Below are 15,423 nucleotides of genomic sequence, written 5' to 3' on the forward strand. Positions count from 1 at the left end.
ACAGTGTGTGCCCAGTGTCTACAAAATGGCTTGAGTACCGCTTGTAAATAGTTCCCAATGTCTATTTTAGTGAGCATGTACTTCTTGCAAAATCTGAACAACGTAATACTGCTTTAAACAAGCTGTTTAGGGGCTGGAGAAATGGTTCAGTGGTTCAAAAGCTTGCTGAGTAAGCATAAGGACTAGTATTCAGATTCCTAGAACCAACGTAAAGTGCCAAGTGACTATGGCAGCCCAACTGTAACTTTAGCCTTGACAGACGGAGACGAGGGCTCCTCAGAGCAAGCTGGCTAGTTCTGTTGGCGAACTCTGGGTTTGACTAAGAGACCCTGCCTCAATAAATAAAATGGAAGATCGATAGAACATGTTCAAGGACGATTCCTAACATCAACTTCAGACCTTCATATATGTGAATGCACACACGCACACACACACACACACACACACACACACACACACACCATATTATACACAAAAATGAAAACGGAAAAAACATGCTTAAACATGGTTACAAATCAGTACAGCCTACGTAAAACCTGAAGAGTTCATCTGGAAGATGGAACATTCTTACTGGGCCAAAGACACAGGAGTGAGTTAATTTACAAAATGCCAGAATTCTCACCAATTTACTTTACCTCTGACAACAAGGCCGGCAGCAAGTCTTTCCTCAGTTGAGAAACTGGTAGGATGCTGGTCACACCCTTCAAACAGGACAGAACCCTTTACACATCCACAAGGCACAGTTTGTCCTGCTCTTACCTGGCAGCTGCAGCCAGAAGATTTTTTGCGTTGGGAGCTCCAGGATCTACAGAGAGAGACTTGGCTGCTAACAGTAGCTTGCTGGATGCCATGGAGATATTCTTCAGGTTGCCTATCACCTGCATCTGGTCTTCTTTCGTCTGCAGAGGCAAAAGGAAACAGAGTCAGTTGGGACTGACTATAATTTTCCAAGAAGACTTCAGGGAGCTAGGAGCAACTCCCCAGGTGGAAGCAAAGACTACATCAGGACAGTCAGTCGGCAGATGTGTGACTAGTGTCCACTCGTCCTCAAACAGATGCTCAGAGATGCATGAGGCAGAGAAAGAAATGCATGTCCAAGCGGGGCAGCCAGGAGTCCTGCTTTGTTGTTATCTGGGAGCGTTTAGGGGCTGGGAGGAGGAGAACGACAGAGCGGCACCAGTACACAGACTGACAGTGATTCGAGCATCTTGCTCAACAATGCTGGAGTTGTCAAGCATCTTGTACGTCCCAGCCTGGCACAAAAGACAGGCTCTGTGTAGACATTCAGAGCTGACAGCATCCCAGAAAGTATTGCACTGGGGAAGGATATACTTCTCACTCAGCTTGCTAACTGACAAATGACCTTTTATAGAAAATGTAACAAAAAAACCCCAAAAACCCAAAACCCCAAAAAACCGAAAACCAAATAAACAACCCCCCCCCACAAAACTACCAAAAAAACCAGTCCTGCAATCTGATGCCAGACCAGTCATGTTCCCTAGCTATAAACAAGTAGCTCATCTCTATCTGAATGAGGTCATTTTTAATCATTTGAAAGTCCCAGATGTAATTCATTTAAGTTGAGTTCACTAAACCACAAATACACATGCATGTGTGTGTTCGTGTCTGTGCATTATCCCACCTCATTTCTGATAAAAATTCTCCCTGCTCCCGACCTCCCCCCAACCCTGCTAAAGGATACAGGCTTTGGAAGCGGGCCGTGGGAAAAAGTCACCATCATGGCTGAGCATGCCAAGCCTGTGAGGTCACAGAATTTCCAAGGCACTCAAGGAAGGTGCTGCAGCTTGTTTACAGGATCCTGTTCCCCATTCACCCAGCTGCCCTCAGCTGGATGCTGAACCAGAACGAGGAGGCTCACGTGAACAGCAAAACTACCTTCCCGCCTACCTGCGCCTGGCCAGCCATCTCAATACCGGCATCCAGGAACTCGTCAAAGTCATCGCTGAACTTGCCAGAAGCGGCTGCCAGTTCTCCACTCTGGCCCCTTGTGGCATGGACAACTTCCCCAGCGGACTGGTTCAGATCAGCAGCAGCCTGGTTCAGCTCACTCTGGGCTTCCTGGAAAGGCTTTGTGCTCGGAGGTAGCTAGGAGGACAAAAGGCACATGCCGTGGGAAGTTTTTACTTGCGCAAGGTGGGCAAAGGAGGGTATTGTGGAAGGAACAGTGACTGCCCAGGCTGTGCTTCTGAGTCACTCAACTAGAAGATGGCAGGTCCAAGAGAAACAAATGCTATCTGTGGTGCCTATTACATACCAAAGCCATGCTGGCCTCTAGGCTCTCAGAATAACAAGAACCTGTGGCTCTTCCTAGCGCTTTTTACCCCACCCCTTACTCTAAACTTTCCCAGCTTTCGACCCCACCCTCCCCATACCCATATAACCCTGCCACTTCAGCCATGTGCTCAACAAGTCTCCTGCCCCCTCTCTCCATCCCTCCCTCTCGGCATCCTTTGCCCTCACTCTTTTCATCTTCATTTCTCCCTCCCCACCTCCTTCCTCTCATGGCCAGGTTGAATCTGCTGGCCATGTTCATGTACGACTTTCTCTTCCATCTCTGGACTCTTCAGATGCCTGTTTGTAATTTCCCTCACATCTACAATAAAAGCCTTTCCCTCAACCATACCTTGGAGCAGTCACGTCATCAGTTCATACAAATAGCTCTGCATAGTATGAGCCCCTGTTAAGTTGGACCTTTCATCCATTTCCATCTATCCATCCATCTCCATCCATCCATCCATCCATCCATCCATCCATCCTTCCATCCATCCATCCATCCCCTCACACTTACAGAAAGCCCACTTTTCGAGCACCAGAGAGCTCCCTGTGGTGAGAGCAGCTATTCTCAAGTCACTGACACTCACTGAGATGACAGGGCTAGGATTCATGCCCAAGCAACTCAGCTCTGGGATCCAGACTCTACCCTATTTTGTGTCTCTCGTGATGGAAACTCTCGGTTTAAGTTTTTTAGAACACCAATGGCTTATGCTCTAAGATCAAGAATTGATAAATGGGACCTCATAAAATTGCAAAACTTCTGTAAGGCAAAGGACACTGTCAATAGGACAAAATGGCAATCAACAGATTGGGAAAAGATTTTTACCAATTCTCCATCTGATAGAGGGCTAATATCCAATATATACAAAGAACTCAAGAAGTTAGACTCCAGACAACCAAATAACTTTATTTAAAAAATGGGGTATAGAGCTAAACAAAGAATTCTCAACTGAGGAAACTCGAATGACCAAGAATCACCTAGAGAAATGTTCAATATCCTTAGTCATCAGGGAAATGCAAATCAAAACAACCCTGAGATTCCACCTCATACCAGTCAGAATGGCTAAAATCAAAAACTCAGGTGACAGCAGATGCTGGCAAGGATGTGGAGAAAGAGGAACATTCCACTATTGTTGGTGGGATTGCAAGCTGGTACAACCACTCTGGAAATCAGTCTGGTGATTCCCCAGAAAATTGGACATACCATTACCTGAGGACCCAGCTATACCACTCCTGGGCATACACCCAGAAGATGCTCCAACATATAACAAGGACACATGTTCCACTATGTTCATAACAGCCTTATTTATAATAGTCAGAAGCTGGAAACAACCCAGATGTCCTTCAACAGAGGAATGGATACAGAAAATGTGGTACATTTACACAATGGAGTACTACACAGCTATTAAAAACAATGAATTCACGAAATTCTTAGGCAAATGGATGGAACTAGGAAATATCATCCTGAGTGAGGTAACCCAGTCACAAAAGAACACACATGGTATGCACTCACTGATAATTGGCTATTAGCCCAAAAGCTCAGAATACCCAAGATACAACTCACAACCCAAATTAATCTCATGAAGAAGAAAGACCAATGTGTGGGTGCTTCGGTCCTTCTTAGAAGGAGTAACAAAATATTCATGAGAGCAAATATGAAGACAGAGTGTGGGACAGAAACTGAAGGAGGTGCCCTCCAGAGACAGCTCCACCTTGGTGTCCATCCCTTGTGCAGTCACCAAAGGCAGACACTGATGTGGATGTCAGGAAGTGCATGCTGATAAGAGCCTGATATAGATGTCTCCTTAGAGGTCTACCAGAGCCTGTCATATACAGAGGCGGATGCTCACAGCTAACCATTGAACTGATCATGAGGTTCCCAATGGAGGAGTTAGAGTGAAGACTGAAGGAGCTGAAAGGGTTTGAGGCCCCATGGGGAGAGCAACAATAGCAAGCAACCAGAGCTCCCAGGGTCTAAACCACCAGCCTGGGAGCACATAGGGAGGGACCCATGGCTCCAGCTGTATATGTAGGGGAGGATGGCCTTGTTGGGCATAGGTGGAAAAGGAGGTCCTTGGTCCTGTGAAGGCTGGATGCCCCAATGTGGGAGAATTCGAGGGCAGAGAGGTGAGAGTGGGTGGGTGGGGGCACATCCTCATAGAAGCAGGAGGAGGGGGGATAGGATAGGGGGTTCCTGGGTGGGGAGGAAATGGGGAAAGGGGATAACATCTGAAATGTAAATAAAATATCCAATAAGAAAAAAAAGAACTAAGAGGTCTTTGATGGCCAAATTCAAATCACATTCTTCTTAACAAATGGCCATCAATTTTTTTATTAGTGGTCCTTGAAAATAATAATAAAAAAAACCCCACACATTCAGTATAGAATTACAGTCATCAAAACTGCAGATATTACTAAGGACCCGCATATACTGCTGGACATTTGTAACCAGAAGCAGCAGACAAATGAGTGCTAAGCTTCCTTCAGTGTGGGCTAGGAAAGGGCTCCAAGGCAAAAACCTTTAAGATCCTGACTTTCTTAATTAGTCTTGAACACATGTCCCTCTGTCCTTGAACTGCCTGTCACCATCTGTCATGCCCTAAGAAGGAGCTGGATGATCAAAGCCTCTTTTCTGTCCCACTCAAGAGCAAACGGGTACTCAGAAAAAGTCAATGTTCAAAGCTCTACCCCGGGGGCCAGGGAGACAGACAGTTCAGTTGATAAAGAAATTGCCTTACAAGCATGAAGACTGGAGTTCAATTTCCCCAAAACCCATGTAAAACCTGGGTGTGGTGGTATGCACATGTAACCCTGGTGATGGGAAGGTGAGAAGCTCACCAAGCTACCAGCCTCGCCTACCTGACGAACTTACGCCCAAAGAGAGATCCTGCCTCAAAGGAAACGTGGAAAGTACCCAAGGACTGACATTTGAAACTGCCCTCTGGCCTCCAGAGGTATGTGTGCACACATGTGCATGCATGGACCTGCACATAAATATGCCCTCACACCAGCATAAACTCCTCCCCACAAGTCCTCACTCACAAACTTTGCTAGCCAGAAAGGAAACAGAAAATGGTAGAAAACCAAGACTCCTAAGGGAAAGGCTAGATGACCAGAGATTGCAAGGAAGGAAAGTCATACTTGCTCCTTGTGGAGGGAAAGACATCAGGTAACCCCCTCACAGACAAGGGCCTCACCGAATCTACAAGTAGCTTCTTGCTGGACTCTCCGATGCTCTTCAAGGCGACATCCACATCCTTCTGCCCAGGGAGGCAATTGACGCAGTTATTCAGTGAGTGAGACACAGCTTTGGCCACCTGCATACACACACACAGATGGAGGGAAACACCTTAAGAAGGCTACTTCTGGTGCAAATGCATTTGCATATTCATTGGGAAAGAGCAGAGAGAATATGCAGAGCTGACACCAATGTGGGAATTATTCACTGGCATCCACTCAACCCTGTTAACTAAATCAAATCACCTTGGCCAGACCTCTGGTCTCTGCTACCTGGTGCTGGGTTACTATTACTACATGCTGTGTATGACATCTGCTCCCCAGGGCCAGGAGAAGCCATGGCTCTGGAACCCAAACACAGAATTCTCCAATATGAGGCCAGGCCCTACATGGTAGGTATCTTCTGCAGGGCTCTGCTGAGGTCTCCAAGGTTGACTTTGGAGCAGGGCTAAATTGTAATTGATTCTTCTCAGTGACCTTCTGGTGTTGACACACCTCAAGACCCCACGTTCACAACATGCAAAGAGGGTGCTCCAGTACCTCCTGATCTGAAGCTGTCCTCAATGCTACCTTGTCCTCAGATGTCTTCAGGAATACTGACAGCTCCTGCTTGCATGCCCTGGTCATCTCAGTTAAAAGGGAAGCTGGGGGGGTTGGGGGGGGAAGGGGTTGGCAGGAACATCCTATTTAATCTAAAAATCTAAAACATCTTCCTAGTCCCATGTCAAGAACTCTGTCCAGATTGTCCTGAGCCAGTTGGTTCCATCGGGTTCTCCAGAATCATCTGGAGAAGTTAGGGGAGTCTTTTCAGAACTTTTGGATAACTGGACCTGGATTATATCTTCCTCACTATGCAGACTAGGAAGAGGAGTTTACTGAAGTAGACACAAATCCTGAGCAAGCATGCTATATCTAAAATCCCGAGGCAGTCAGAGTTCAAAGCCCCCACGTCATTTGTTGACTGTGAATTAAGTAGATGTCACATCAATGTGGGAAATTCTAGGGAAGACAAAACATTGAGTACCAAGTATGGTCAGTCTTGTTACCACACACACTTTAGATGGATCTGAAAACACCTTCTGAGTCCTAAGCATTCCTGCCAGGAAAACATGTCCACAAAGCAGGTAGTTGACCTGTACACAACCTCAGTGACCATGGTTCCCAGTCACCATGGTTCCCAGCTCCCAGGCTCACCTGGGCTAATCTCTGCTGACTTTCTGTATCTCCAGGTGCAATCAAGGCCTGCTTGGCTTCTTGGATGAGCATGGCAGAACCCTCCATCACATCCCGAGCAGAGTCTAACATGGCATGAGCAGCCTCAGGATCATTTGTAGAGGCAGCCACTCCCCGGGCAGCCTGGGCCAGTGTTTTCAGAGCTTGGGCTGTTTCTCTAGCTGCCACACCTGGGGAGAAAAGCCTGTTAGAATTTCTATTGGATTTCATCAAAAGTTACGTTTTTCCTTGGCAATAATATTGGGGGGTCCAGATTAATTTTTGACAAATGTGAATTGCCATGTTTCTCAATAAAGTAGCTCATACCCTTGTGTCCAAGCTAATCAAGAGACACCACAGTATACAAAATGCCCCATGCTCCAACTTCCCTTGTTTCTACTTCCTCATGTGTCCCTAGATCTAAACACAGACACAGGAATAGGTGTACAGATGGAGACCTACACCTGGTACCCAGGTTGTGGGAAGTTATTTTAACACACTTGGCTTTCCCGGGGCACACACTGCACACACAAAGACACACAAAGAGTGAGCAGTTCAGTGAATTGCATGGATAGATATATCCACCATTACAGTGTCCTTCCCTACAGTGCTCCTTACACCGGAAGTAATTTATCTCATAGATGACCTTAGACTGGCTTAAGAGAACCATGCAACATGCATTCATTTGCATCTGTCTTCTTTCCCTGACTGTAAAGCAGTGCTGTTATGTGTAACTCTTTTTCCTCCTGTATGATTTTACATCAATGTCCTAACATTTGCTTATCTGTTCCTCTGCTGGTGGACAGGTAAGTTGTTTTGTGTTTGGGATAAAACTCCCCAGAAAAGAAAAGTCTTGTGCACATACTCAGATGAACACATGGAATCACGTAATCTTGAATGAAACCTAGGATTTGAATCGCTGAGTCACCGAGGCTAATATAGCTCTAGAAAACAGTACACCACAGGTTCTAGAATGGCTTTACTACCACACTCCCCACGGGGCAATTGGAGGAAATGCAGTCTTCTGTATCTTAACTAGCGGGGTACTGTTGGAGTTTGAGTTTCAGTGGGTCTGTAGCTGTACCCTTCAGGAGCAATCATCCAAGTTGTTGTTGCTATGACAATAGCTTGACAAGAGGTAAGTAGGAAAAGGGGGGGTTACTTGGCATATAATTCTGGGTTGTAGGAACACAGCCCATCACATGTACAGTTGAGAGCAGAGGCAGAATCCAGGCAATGCTGCTTCGCACTTGTATTTTCCTTTCCCTTACACTGTTCAGAACCCCTGGATTCTGGGAGTGATATGGCCTAGAACTTGCTAATGGATACCAGTCATCAGGACCTCCCTACCCCAGTCACACTCATGGGCCAACCTGGACTACAGAACTCCCCACTAAGATCTCTTCCCATGGGGCTACAGAGGTGGTTCAGTAGTTAAGAACACCTGTTGCTCTTGGAGAGGACCTGAATTTGGCTCCCAGTACCCACATGATGGCTCATAGTTGTTGACAACCCAGTTCCAGGGGATCTGGTACCCTCTTCTGACCTCTGAGAGCACCGGGCATGTATGTGGTACATATATACATTAAAAAAAAATCAGTCTTAATTTCCTCTAACAATTCCCATTCCAGATTTTAGGCTGTGTCAAATCGACAGTTAAAACTAACTCGATATTTAATGGCTGCTGGATATTTTCTTGTGAAACATCTTTAAATCCATTTTGATGTAGATGACCAGTCCTCTGATGGTTCAGCATCACCTCATCAGAATAAACACAATCTGAGACCTCTAGTCTCCATAAGACTGGAGGAACTTTCTCCTAGAAACCAAGGAACCTGATCTTCCCTGGAGCTTCTCTCAAGAAATGGTTTCCCATAAGGCCTAGCAACAACAGTGTCTCAACCACAAGATACTTCCTAGATGGTAATGGAACTGGACCAGAGGTGCCTAGCTTCTTGCCACATACTCTTGGGGACGGTGAAGTGTGAGGGCCTTTTGTTGGAGCAGAGATGCTGTGCACAGAAATGACTACTTTCAGATTGGAATACAGCTTTCTACGGAGTCATCACAAACATAGCCAGCAGTCTTCCCTGTAGTAACCATGAAGCTACATAGTAAGAAAAGCCCCAGATCCCCCCAAAACAGCCACCCTTGCAGCCACAGATTCACACTCTATGAATAGTCTGCATGTCACAGCTGGGATGAAGTGCTGCAGTCTAACCAGGCAGAACACAAGACGGCCAATCTACTGACTGTCAGGCAGCCTGATGGACGCTATAGTCAGCATTTCTTTGTGGTGGTGGTGTGTGTGTGATACATGTGATGTGAACTGTGTATGTGAGATGTATGTGTGTTTGTGTGTGATATGTGTGTTTGATGTATATGAGTTATGAGTGTGGTGTTTGATATGTGTGTGATGTCATGTTTGTGTGTGATGATGTGAGATGGGTATATGTTTACGTGTATGTGATGGTGTGTGTCTGTGTGCAATGTGTGTGTGTGTGTGTATGTGTGTGTGTGTATGTGCAGCCATTACAGAAGCCCAGAAGAGAAAACACAAAAGTAAATAAAGCTAAATCAAGGCCTAGAGGAGAAAGATTTTATGTTTCAGCTTTTGGCTCCAGGTTGAAAGGATGTCATCGCTCAGAAGAACTCCAGATGTGGTGAGGTCCTCATCCCGCTGTCTTCCCTGCCAAGTGTCTGTGTGTCTAGACAGCTGTCTCTCTCACCGGCCACAGCCTCCCACAAGCCTCAGGAGTAGCTGAGAATCTACGACTGACTACTGAAGGTTCTACTAGGCTGTGGTTTTTCAGACATCACCTATTGCCTTCTCATTTATTATCTGGACTAGTAAATCTACTTCTATTCAAATTCTGTAAGAATTAAAACAATTAAACATGCATAATATGCAATGAGAAAATATTTGTTTACGTAAAGCTACTAAATGGGAAACGCTTTATAGATTAAGATGATATAATTCTTGAAATTACATTTACTTATTTTGTGTGAGCGTATAGGTGTAGGTATAGGTGTGTGTATTGTGTGTGTGGGTAGGCGTGTCATCCTGACATGCCTGTGGAGAGAAACTTGTGGGAGTCAGTTTTCTTCTTCCTCCAGGTAGGTTCCAGGAATTGAACTCAGGTTACCAGGCTTGGCAGCAGGCATCTTTACTTGCTGAACCATCCTACCTATTGGCCCTGAAGATGATTTCTGAAAGGCAGAAAATAGAAAGCCAAGCTCTAAAGCTCTAAACCTGTTCTGCCCATGGATTTTCTGGTGAGGATCCTGTTTGGAGGAACCAGGTCCAGACAAAAAAAAGTTGTATCATTGAAAGGATGAAACAAAGCCACCAGGATGACTACATTTACAGCCATGTTTTCAATGGGAATCACCATAGGGCCATGTGACCAAAATCAGCAATGTCCTTTCTTCCCCTTCACTACCCCCATGATATTGCTTTTATGGTCAAGTGTACGTTAAGATTTGTAACCCACCAGGGGCAAACTGTAAAGCACACATCTGTTCTAATAACTGTAATCCTTGGAGAGCACAGATTGCTTTCATATCTGAATCTTCAGTTATACTCCAGAGCAGAATTTCAGGACAAAAAGAGATAGCAAACCTATAAGCATACTTCATAATTGTTGTTTTCAAGAGATGGGTCCATGAGCTAGTCTTGAGCTGATCCTCCTGTCTCCAGGCTTGTGCTACCACACCCAGCTCTCAGAATGTTTGTTACTTTCAGAATTCACACGGAACGTGTGTTAAGCCATTGCTAGACCACAATACCAAGGCTCCAAGACGAATTTAGGAATGATGTAAATCGTTAATTTGTTTTGAAGTACTTGTAAAAAATTGTACGTAGCTGTGTAAAATGGTTTAGAAATGTACTCAGACTATTTCGCTTGCCAAACAAAAACCCACTTGCACTCAGGTATAGCCTACTGGGAGTTAACGTGTAGTCCCTGAACACAGGCCTCAAGTATGGGGAGAGGGAGCCTCGACTCAGAGATTTTGCCTACCCCTATTTTCTTTTTCCTTGCTTCCCTTTCAACTGTGCTGAAATCACCTCTATCTAACCAAGGGAGTAAGGCTCTCCTTACTTGATACCAATGGAGGCATCTTCACTGCCCTATATGACCCTCTGGGCAGCAACTCTCAGTTTCCAGAAACATACTTGGAAACATCCCTTGGCTTCTGTTCTCTACCTCCGGGTGTGGCCCCCATTTCTATCCCTCAGCTTCGTCTTTTACTAGTGAACTCTTCTCACTCAGCCTCTCACTCCAGGCACACTGTCCCGCAGTTAAGGTTTCAATCAATTACCATGACCCAGGTACTAACTACAAAACCTGTACTTCCGTCCCAGCATCCTCTCCCGAGAGCTGGAGAGCAAGCTGCCGATCACATCACATCTCTATGGGGACATCCACCGGTCCATCTGCGGTTAGAACCAATCTTGTGATCTCACCCTAGCAACTCACAGAACTCTTCATTCAGCTGTCAGCTCTAAGAATTCTCCATGTTTTCTTCCTTATCTCCATCCCTGGCAACATCCTAACCAATCACCAAGCAGGGTCAGGCTTGCTTCTTTAATCTACCTCCTTGTATACCTTATCCTATGCTCTAAATCCTGAGTGTCCACCAAAGGTCTATGTGTTAAAGACTTGGTCCCCAAGGCTATCCAATTAGCATTAAGTCACAGTGCCTAATGGAGGGCTTCAGGACCCTGGGCAAACACTCTTGAGGGCAGTTATGGGATACTCCCTCCCTGTCTTCCTTCTCATTCTCTTTTGTTTCCTGACCGTGAGGTACATAGTTTAATTTTAGTATATGCTCCGGACATCAGATGCTATACCACCATACACTCAAATAATCGAGGACTAGAGCTACCGTGAGCCATACGAACCCTTTCTCCATAGAAGTTAATTACCTTGGGTATTTTGTTATAGCGACATAAAGCTGACTAATCATCACAGTTGATTACCACCTCTCATCTGGAGGAATTAGCCCCTGGGTGCAGGTCTCCCTGCTCTCAGTTGTTTCTTTCCCTCTATTCCACACAGAGGAGGAAGGGTTACACACAGGACACTGTGATTGGTCTCCACATTGAAAACCTTCCAATAGTTTCATATGGCTTTGGTGAAAACTCCAAGCTGCTCATGTTGCCTACAAGGCCCCTTGCATCTGTGCCTTGGCTCAGCTTTCCAGCTGTGCCTCCTCTCCTTGCCTTCTACTAGAACCTTCTCAGTTCCTTGACTTAGCCTTCTCTCTTACTTCTGAGACCCCCTGCCACACAGCACCCATTTCAACACCACCTTCTAAATAAATGCCTTCCAGAACTGGACGGCTTGCTAGCTAGGCTGTTTTTCAAGTGCCAAGGAGGCTGCCTGCCATCCCGCATGTTGGCAGTACCAGATGATGTAACTCTTCGGGCTCTAGGCAGCCCAGCATCCCTCCTCGAAGCACATATTTCACCATGCACAAATCTGCCAAACTTCTGGGATCATGTAGGAGTTTCTGAGACGTAAACTTCTCCTTCTGGTTTGTAAGAATTCATACCCACATTTCCCTTTCTCCCAGAGCTCTTCAAAATGTCCTAAGTGGTCTTCAACACCCTGGTCTCCTCTGAAAACTTTCCCTTATTCTCTGATTAGGACAAGATTACATATTCTTATTACTATGTTATACTTACTTCGATTGTCTGTTTTGTTCTAGTTTTCAAGTAATAGGAACGTGCGTTTTTGAGGAATGAAAGATTAACTCATGCAAACCCACCCTCGCACAGAGAAATAACTGGAAAACATATGGTTGAAGTCAGCTGGCCAACAGGAAGGCATCAAGGTAGAAGGACCAAGAGCTGGGAAGAATGAAAAGCAGAGAGAGGGAAAGAAAGGAGCCCAAGGCTCAGGGCAGTTTCTTCCCTTAAGGTGGTCCTTAATTTATAACAGCTGCAAGAGAAAGAGAAGGGGGAAGGGAGGGGAAGAGAGAAAGAGGAGGCAGGGAGAGAGAGAGGGAGAGGGGAGAAGAGGGAGAGGGACAGAGAGGGAGGGGGGAGAGAGGGAGAGAGACCGAGAGGGAGGGGAAAGAGAGGGAGAAGGGGGGGGAGAGGGAGAGGGAGAGAAAGCACCCCAGAGCCAAGCCTCCTCCAGTACATCAGGCTAGGGAGAGTGTTCTGAGCCTCACCGCAGCCTCATCTACACACTGAAGGCCACAGCCCGGCCCCACCCCAGCTAGCAGCCTCTGTTTTCCCTTTCATTAGTTACACAGCCTCTTATACAGATTCCTAATTAAGAACTCTCTTGCCTTTCAGAAATAGACATTTGACATTGAAAATACTCAGGTCTCCTCAGTGCCCCGAGGACACACAGCTCTGCGGCCTCCTCCCTTGCTGCCCTCCTTACTTCCATCTTGGACACCCTGAGTTCTCATCCAGCTGAGAGTGGATGGGCTCATTGGCTCCACCCTCCCCTCCCCCGCCTGCTGGCTGATTTTATTGTCACTCCACTCTCTAGCTTTTACATGTTTACACTTTGGTGAGATTTCTGGAGTCAGGGATAGTCCTAGAGTGTACAATTATCGCCCCCTTGTAGTCTAATAAGGGGTCTACACATAGTTTGAGAGTCATTTTACAGTATCACATGCTTAATATGGTTAATATCTGTCAGGCTGACAGGATCTGGACAGGTAAGCTAAAGAGGCAGAACTTTAGGCTTGTGTGGGAGGGAGTTTTGAGTTAGGTTAAGGGAGGTTAGAAAATCGGCCATCAGTGACGTGATGTCAGTGATGATGTTCAATAGTTGGTCATCAATAGGCTGTGGTTCCAGACTCAATCAATAAGGAAGTAAGTGGTCCAGCAGCCTTATGTTCCATCAACATCACTTCCCGCCATCAAACTGCCTTAAACTATGAGTCAAAACCAAACCCTTCTCTGCTGAACTCCACACATGTCAGGTAATTCGTCACTGCCGTGAGAAAAGTATCAAACGTGCTTGGGAAGAGTTTAGTAACAGCACTGCGGCGAGTGCTTGAGGACGTTCTGTGGAGCTAGGGGAAGAAAGGCGAGTTCCTTGTCAGATCAGTGAGCATTCCTCTCCAGACCGGGGGTGTGCAGCCCAGCCACAGGCACCGTAAAGGCCGGAAGTCCTACCTGTGTAGTGCTCATTGCCTTGAGCCGCGCAGGTGAGGAGCTGCGCCATGGAGGAGCCCACGCCCTTAGAGGTGCTTCCCAGGTCCTGGGCACACTTTTCTAGCTGTGAGAAAAAAATCCAGGAAGGCAGAACTTAGAAAAGGAACATTCTCCGAGGTCTTAGGGCATGACTTAGAATAATGATACACATCAGAACGGGACCCCGAGCTCTTTCTCACCCAAGTGGGCTGGGCAGTGCAGGACAAGGGGTCTGGCTCTGACTGAGTGAGGTGGGTGCAGGCCCGCCAGCTGTGTGGAGCCAGGAGCATTCCTGAGCCTCACCAAACCCAACTCCTGAAAGTGCCCGGCTAGGAAGGCCTTCAGCAAGCTAATGCAGCTCCTTAACAGACTGCAGCTGAGAGCATGATGCCTTCAGAAAGTCCAAAAGAAATCAGTAGTGGGCAGCAATCATGCCTTGGCAGGAGGCAGGAGACACCCAACTGTCCCACCTTCATGACAAGTGGGGACATTAACCCAGGCCAGTTTAGTCACTATCCTTCAAGGAGTTTAAACTGAAAGGCACACGAGAAAAATGAAGGTTTGGAGTGGCAATGAGACCTCAGAGGTAGGCAGAGGGTGTGCCTTTCATGAAGAGCATGCCTGCTTGCTGTGTCCAACAAATAAACAAAGCTGGAAAAGGCCCAGGGTACAGATAATTAATTATTATATAAGGACACTGCTTAGAAGAGATTTGTTGGTATATGGTGACAGGCAGAAAAGTCATATAACAACTTTCCCAATGAAGGCCATTCCTACAAATGAAACCGGAGTCTGGTCTACCATAGCCAATAACACAGTATGTGCAACCCCCACTCCTGCCATAGGCAAATACTTTCTTTTTAAATAACAAGGGATGTCTCAGCTGGCAGGTAAAGGTGCTCTCCAGGAAGCCTGAAGACCTGAAGTTAATACCTGGAATCCATGTAGTGCTCCCTCCCTCCCTCCCCTCCCCCAAACACACACAGACACACACACACACACACACCCCACACACACAGCTTACTGTTTCTCCTGGCAGTGGTTTCAGTTGACTTTCTGCAGCGGCCATCTTGGCATCCTGCAGTTCATTCTTGAGAGCCTGCACTGTGTTCAGTGCAGAATCGATTTCCATGGGACCACAGGCTTCATGGGCCTGTCAACAGAGTGGAGTACATGTGCATACAGTTGGCGTGGCAAAGTGTCCTTAACACTCTGCAACATAGTCAACGTTTTCCCCGGGAACTCTGACTCTAGCAGAAGGTAAAGGTAGCAGGTATTCCCCAGAGGGGCAGGGACGCTGTCACTCAGGTCCTTAACCATGTTTTTCCTAAGTCATTAATTATGTGAGCCTTAGGGCTGGAGACACGTAAAAGCCTCCTTGAGCTACTTCACTCTCAGACCCAGAGGATGTAGTTTTTTATTCACTAGGCCTGGGTTGCAATGACAGAACACATGGCACAGCATGTCTGTACACAGAGGCTGGGATGTCCTTGAGTGTGTGCACAGAGGCTGGG

At 46.4% G+C, this 15,423-nt stretch overlaps 1 protein-coding gene across 2 annotated transcripts in view; it reads right to left on the reverse strand.

Moving 5' to 3' along the window:
• Window positions 1-15,423, reverse strand: part of Tln2 (talin 2) — a 181,210-nt gene that overhangs the window by 100,716 nt on the left and 65,071 nt on the right. For both annotated transcript variants that reach the window (XM_028781451.1, XM_028781452.1), the window contains exons 24-29: window positions 14,934-15,062; window positions 13,892-13,994; window positions 6,727-6,935; window positions 5,493-5,612; window positions 1,909-2,106; window positions 760-899 (exon numbers count right to left, since the gene is read on the reverse strand). In XM_028781451.1, coding sequence (XP_028637284.1) covers window positions 760-899; window positions 1,909-2,106; window positions 5,493-5,612; window positions 6,727-6,935; window positions 13,892-13,994; window positions 14,934-15,062 — 899 coding nt within the window. The remainder of the gene's footprint in view (window positions 1-759; window positions 900-1,908; window positions 2,107-5,492; window positions 5,613-6,726; window positions 6,936-13,891; window positions 13,995-14,933; window positions 15,063-15,423) is intronic.

Source organism: Grammomys surdaster, unplaced genomic scaffold (genome assembly GCF_004785775.1).
Source record: "Grammomys surdaster isolate TR1022 unplaced genomic scaffold, NIH_TR_1.0 437, whole genome shotgun sequence".
Classification (NCBI taxonomy): domain Eukaryota; kingdom Metazoa; phylum Chordata; class Mammalia; order Rodentia; family Muridae; genus Grammomys; species Grammomys surdaster.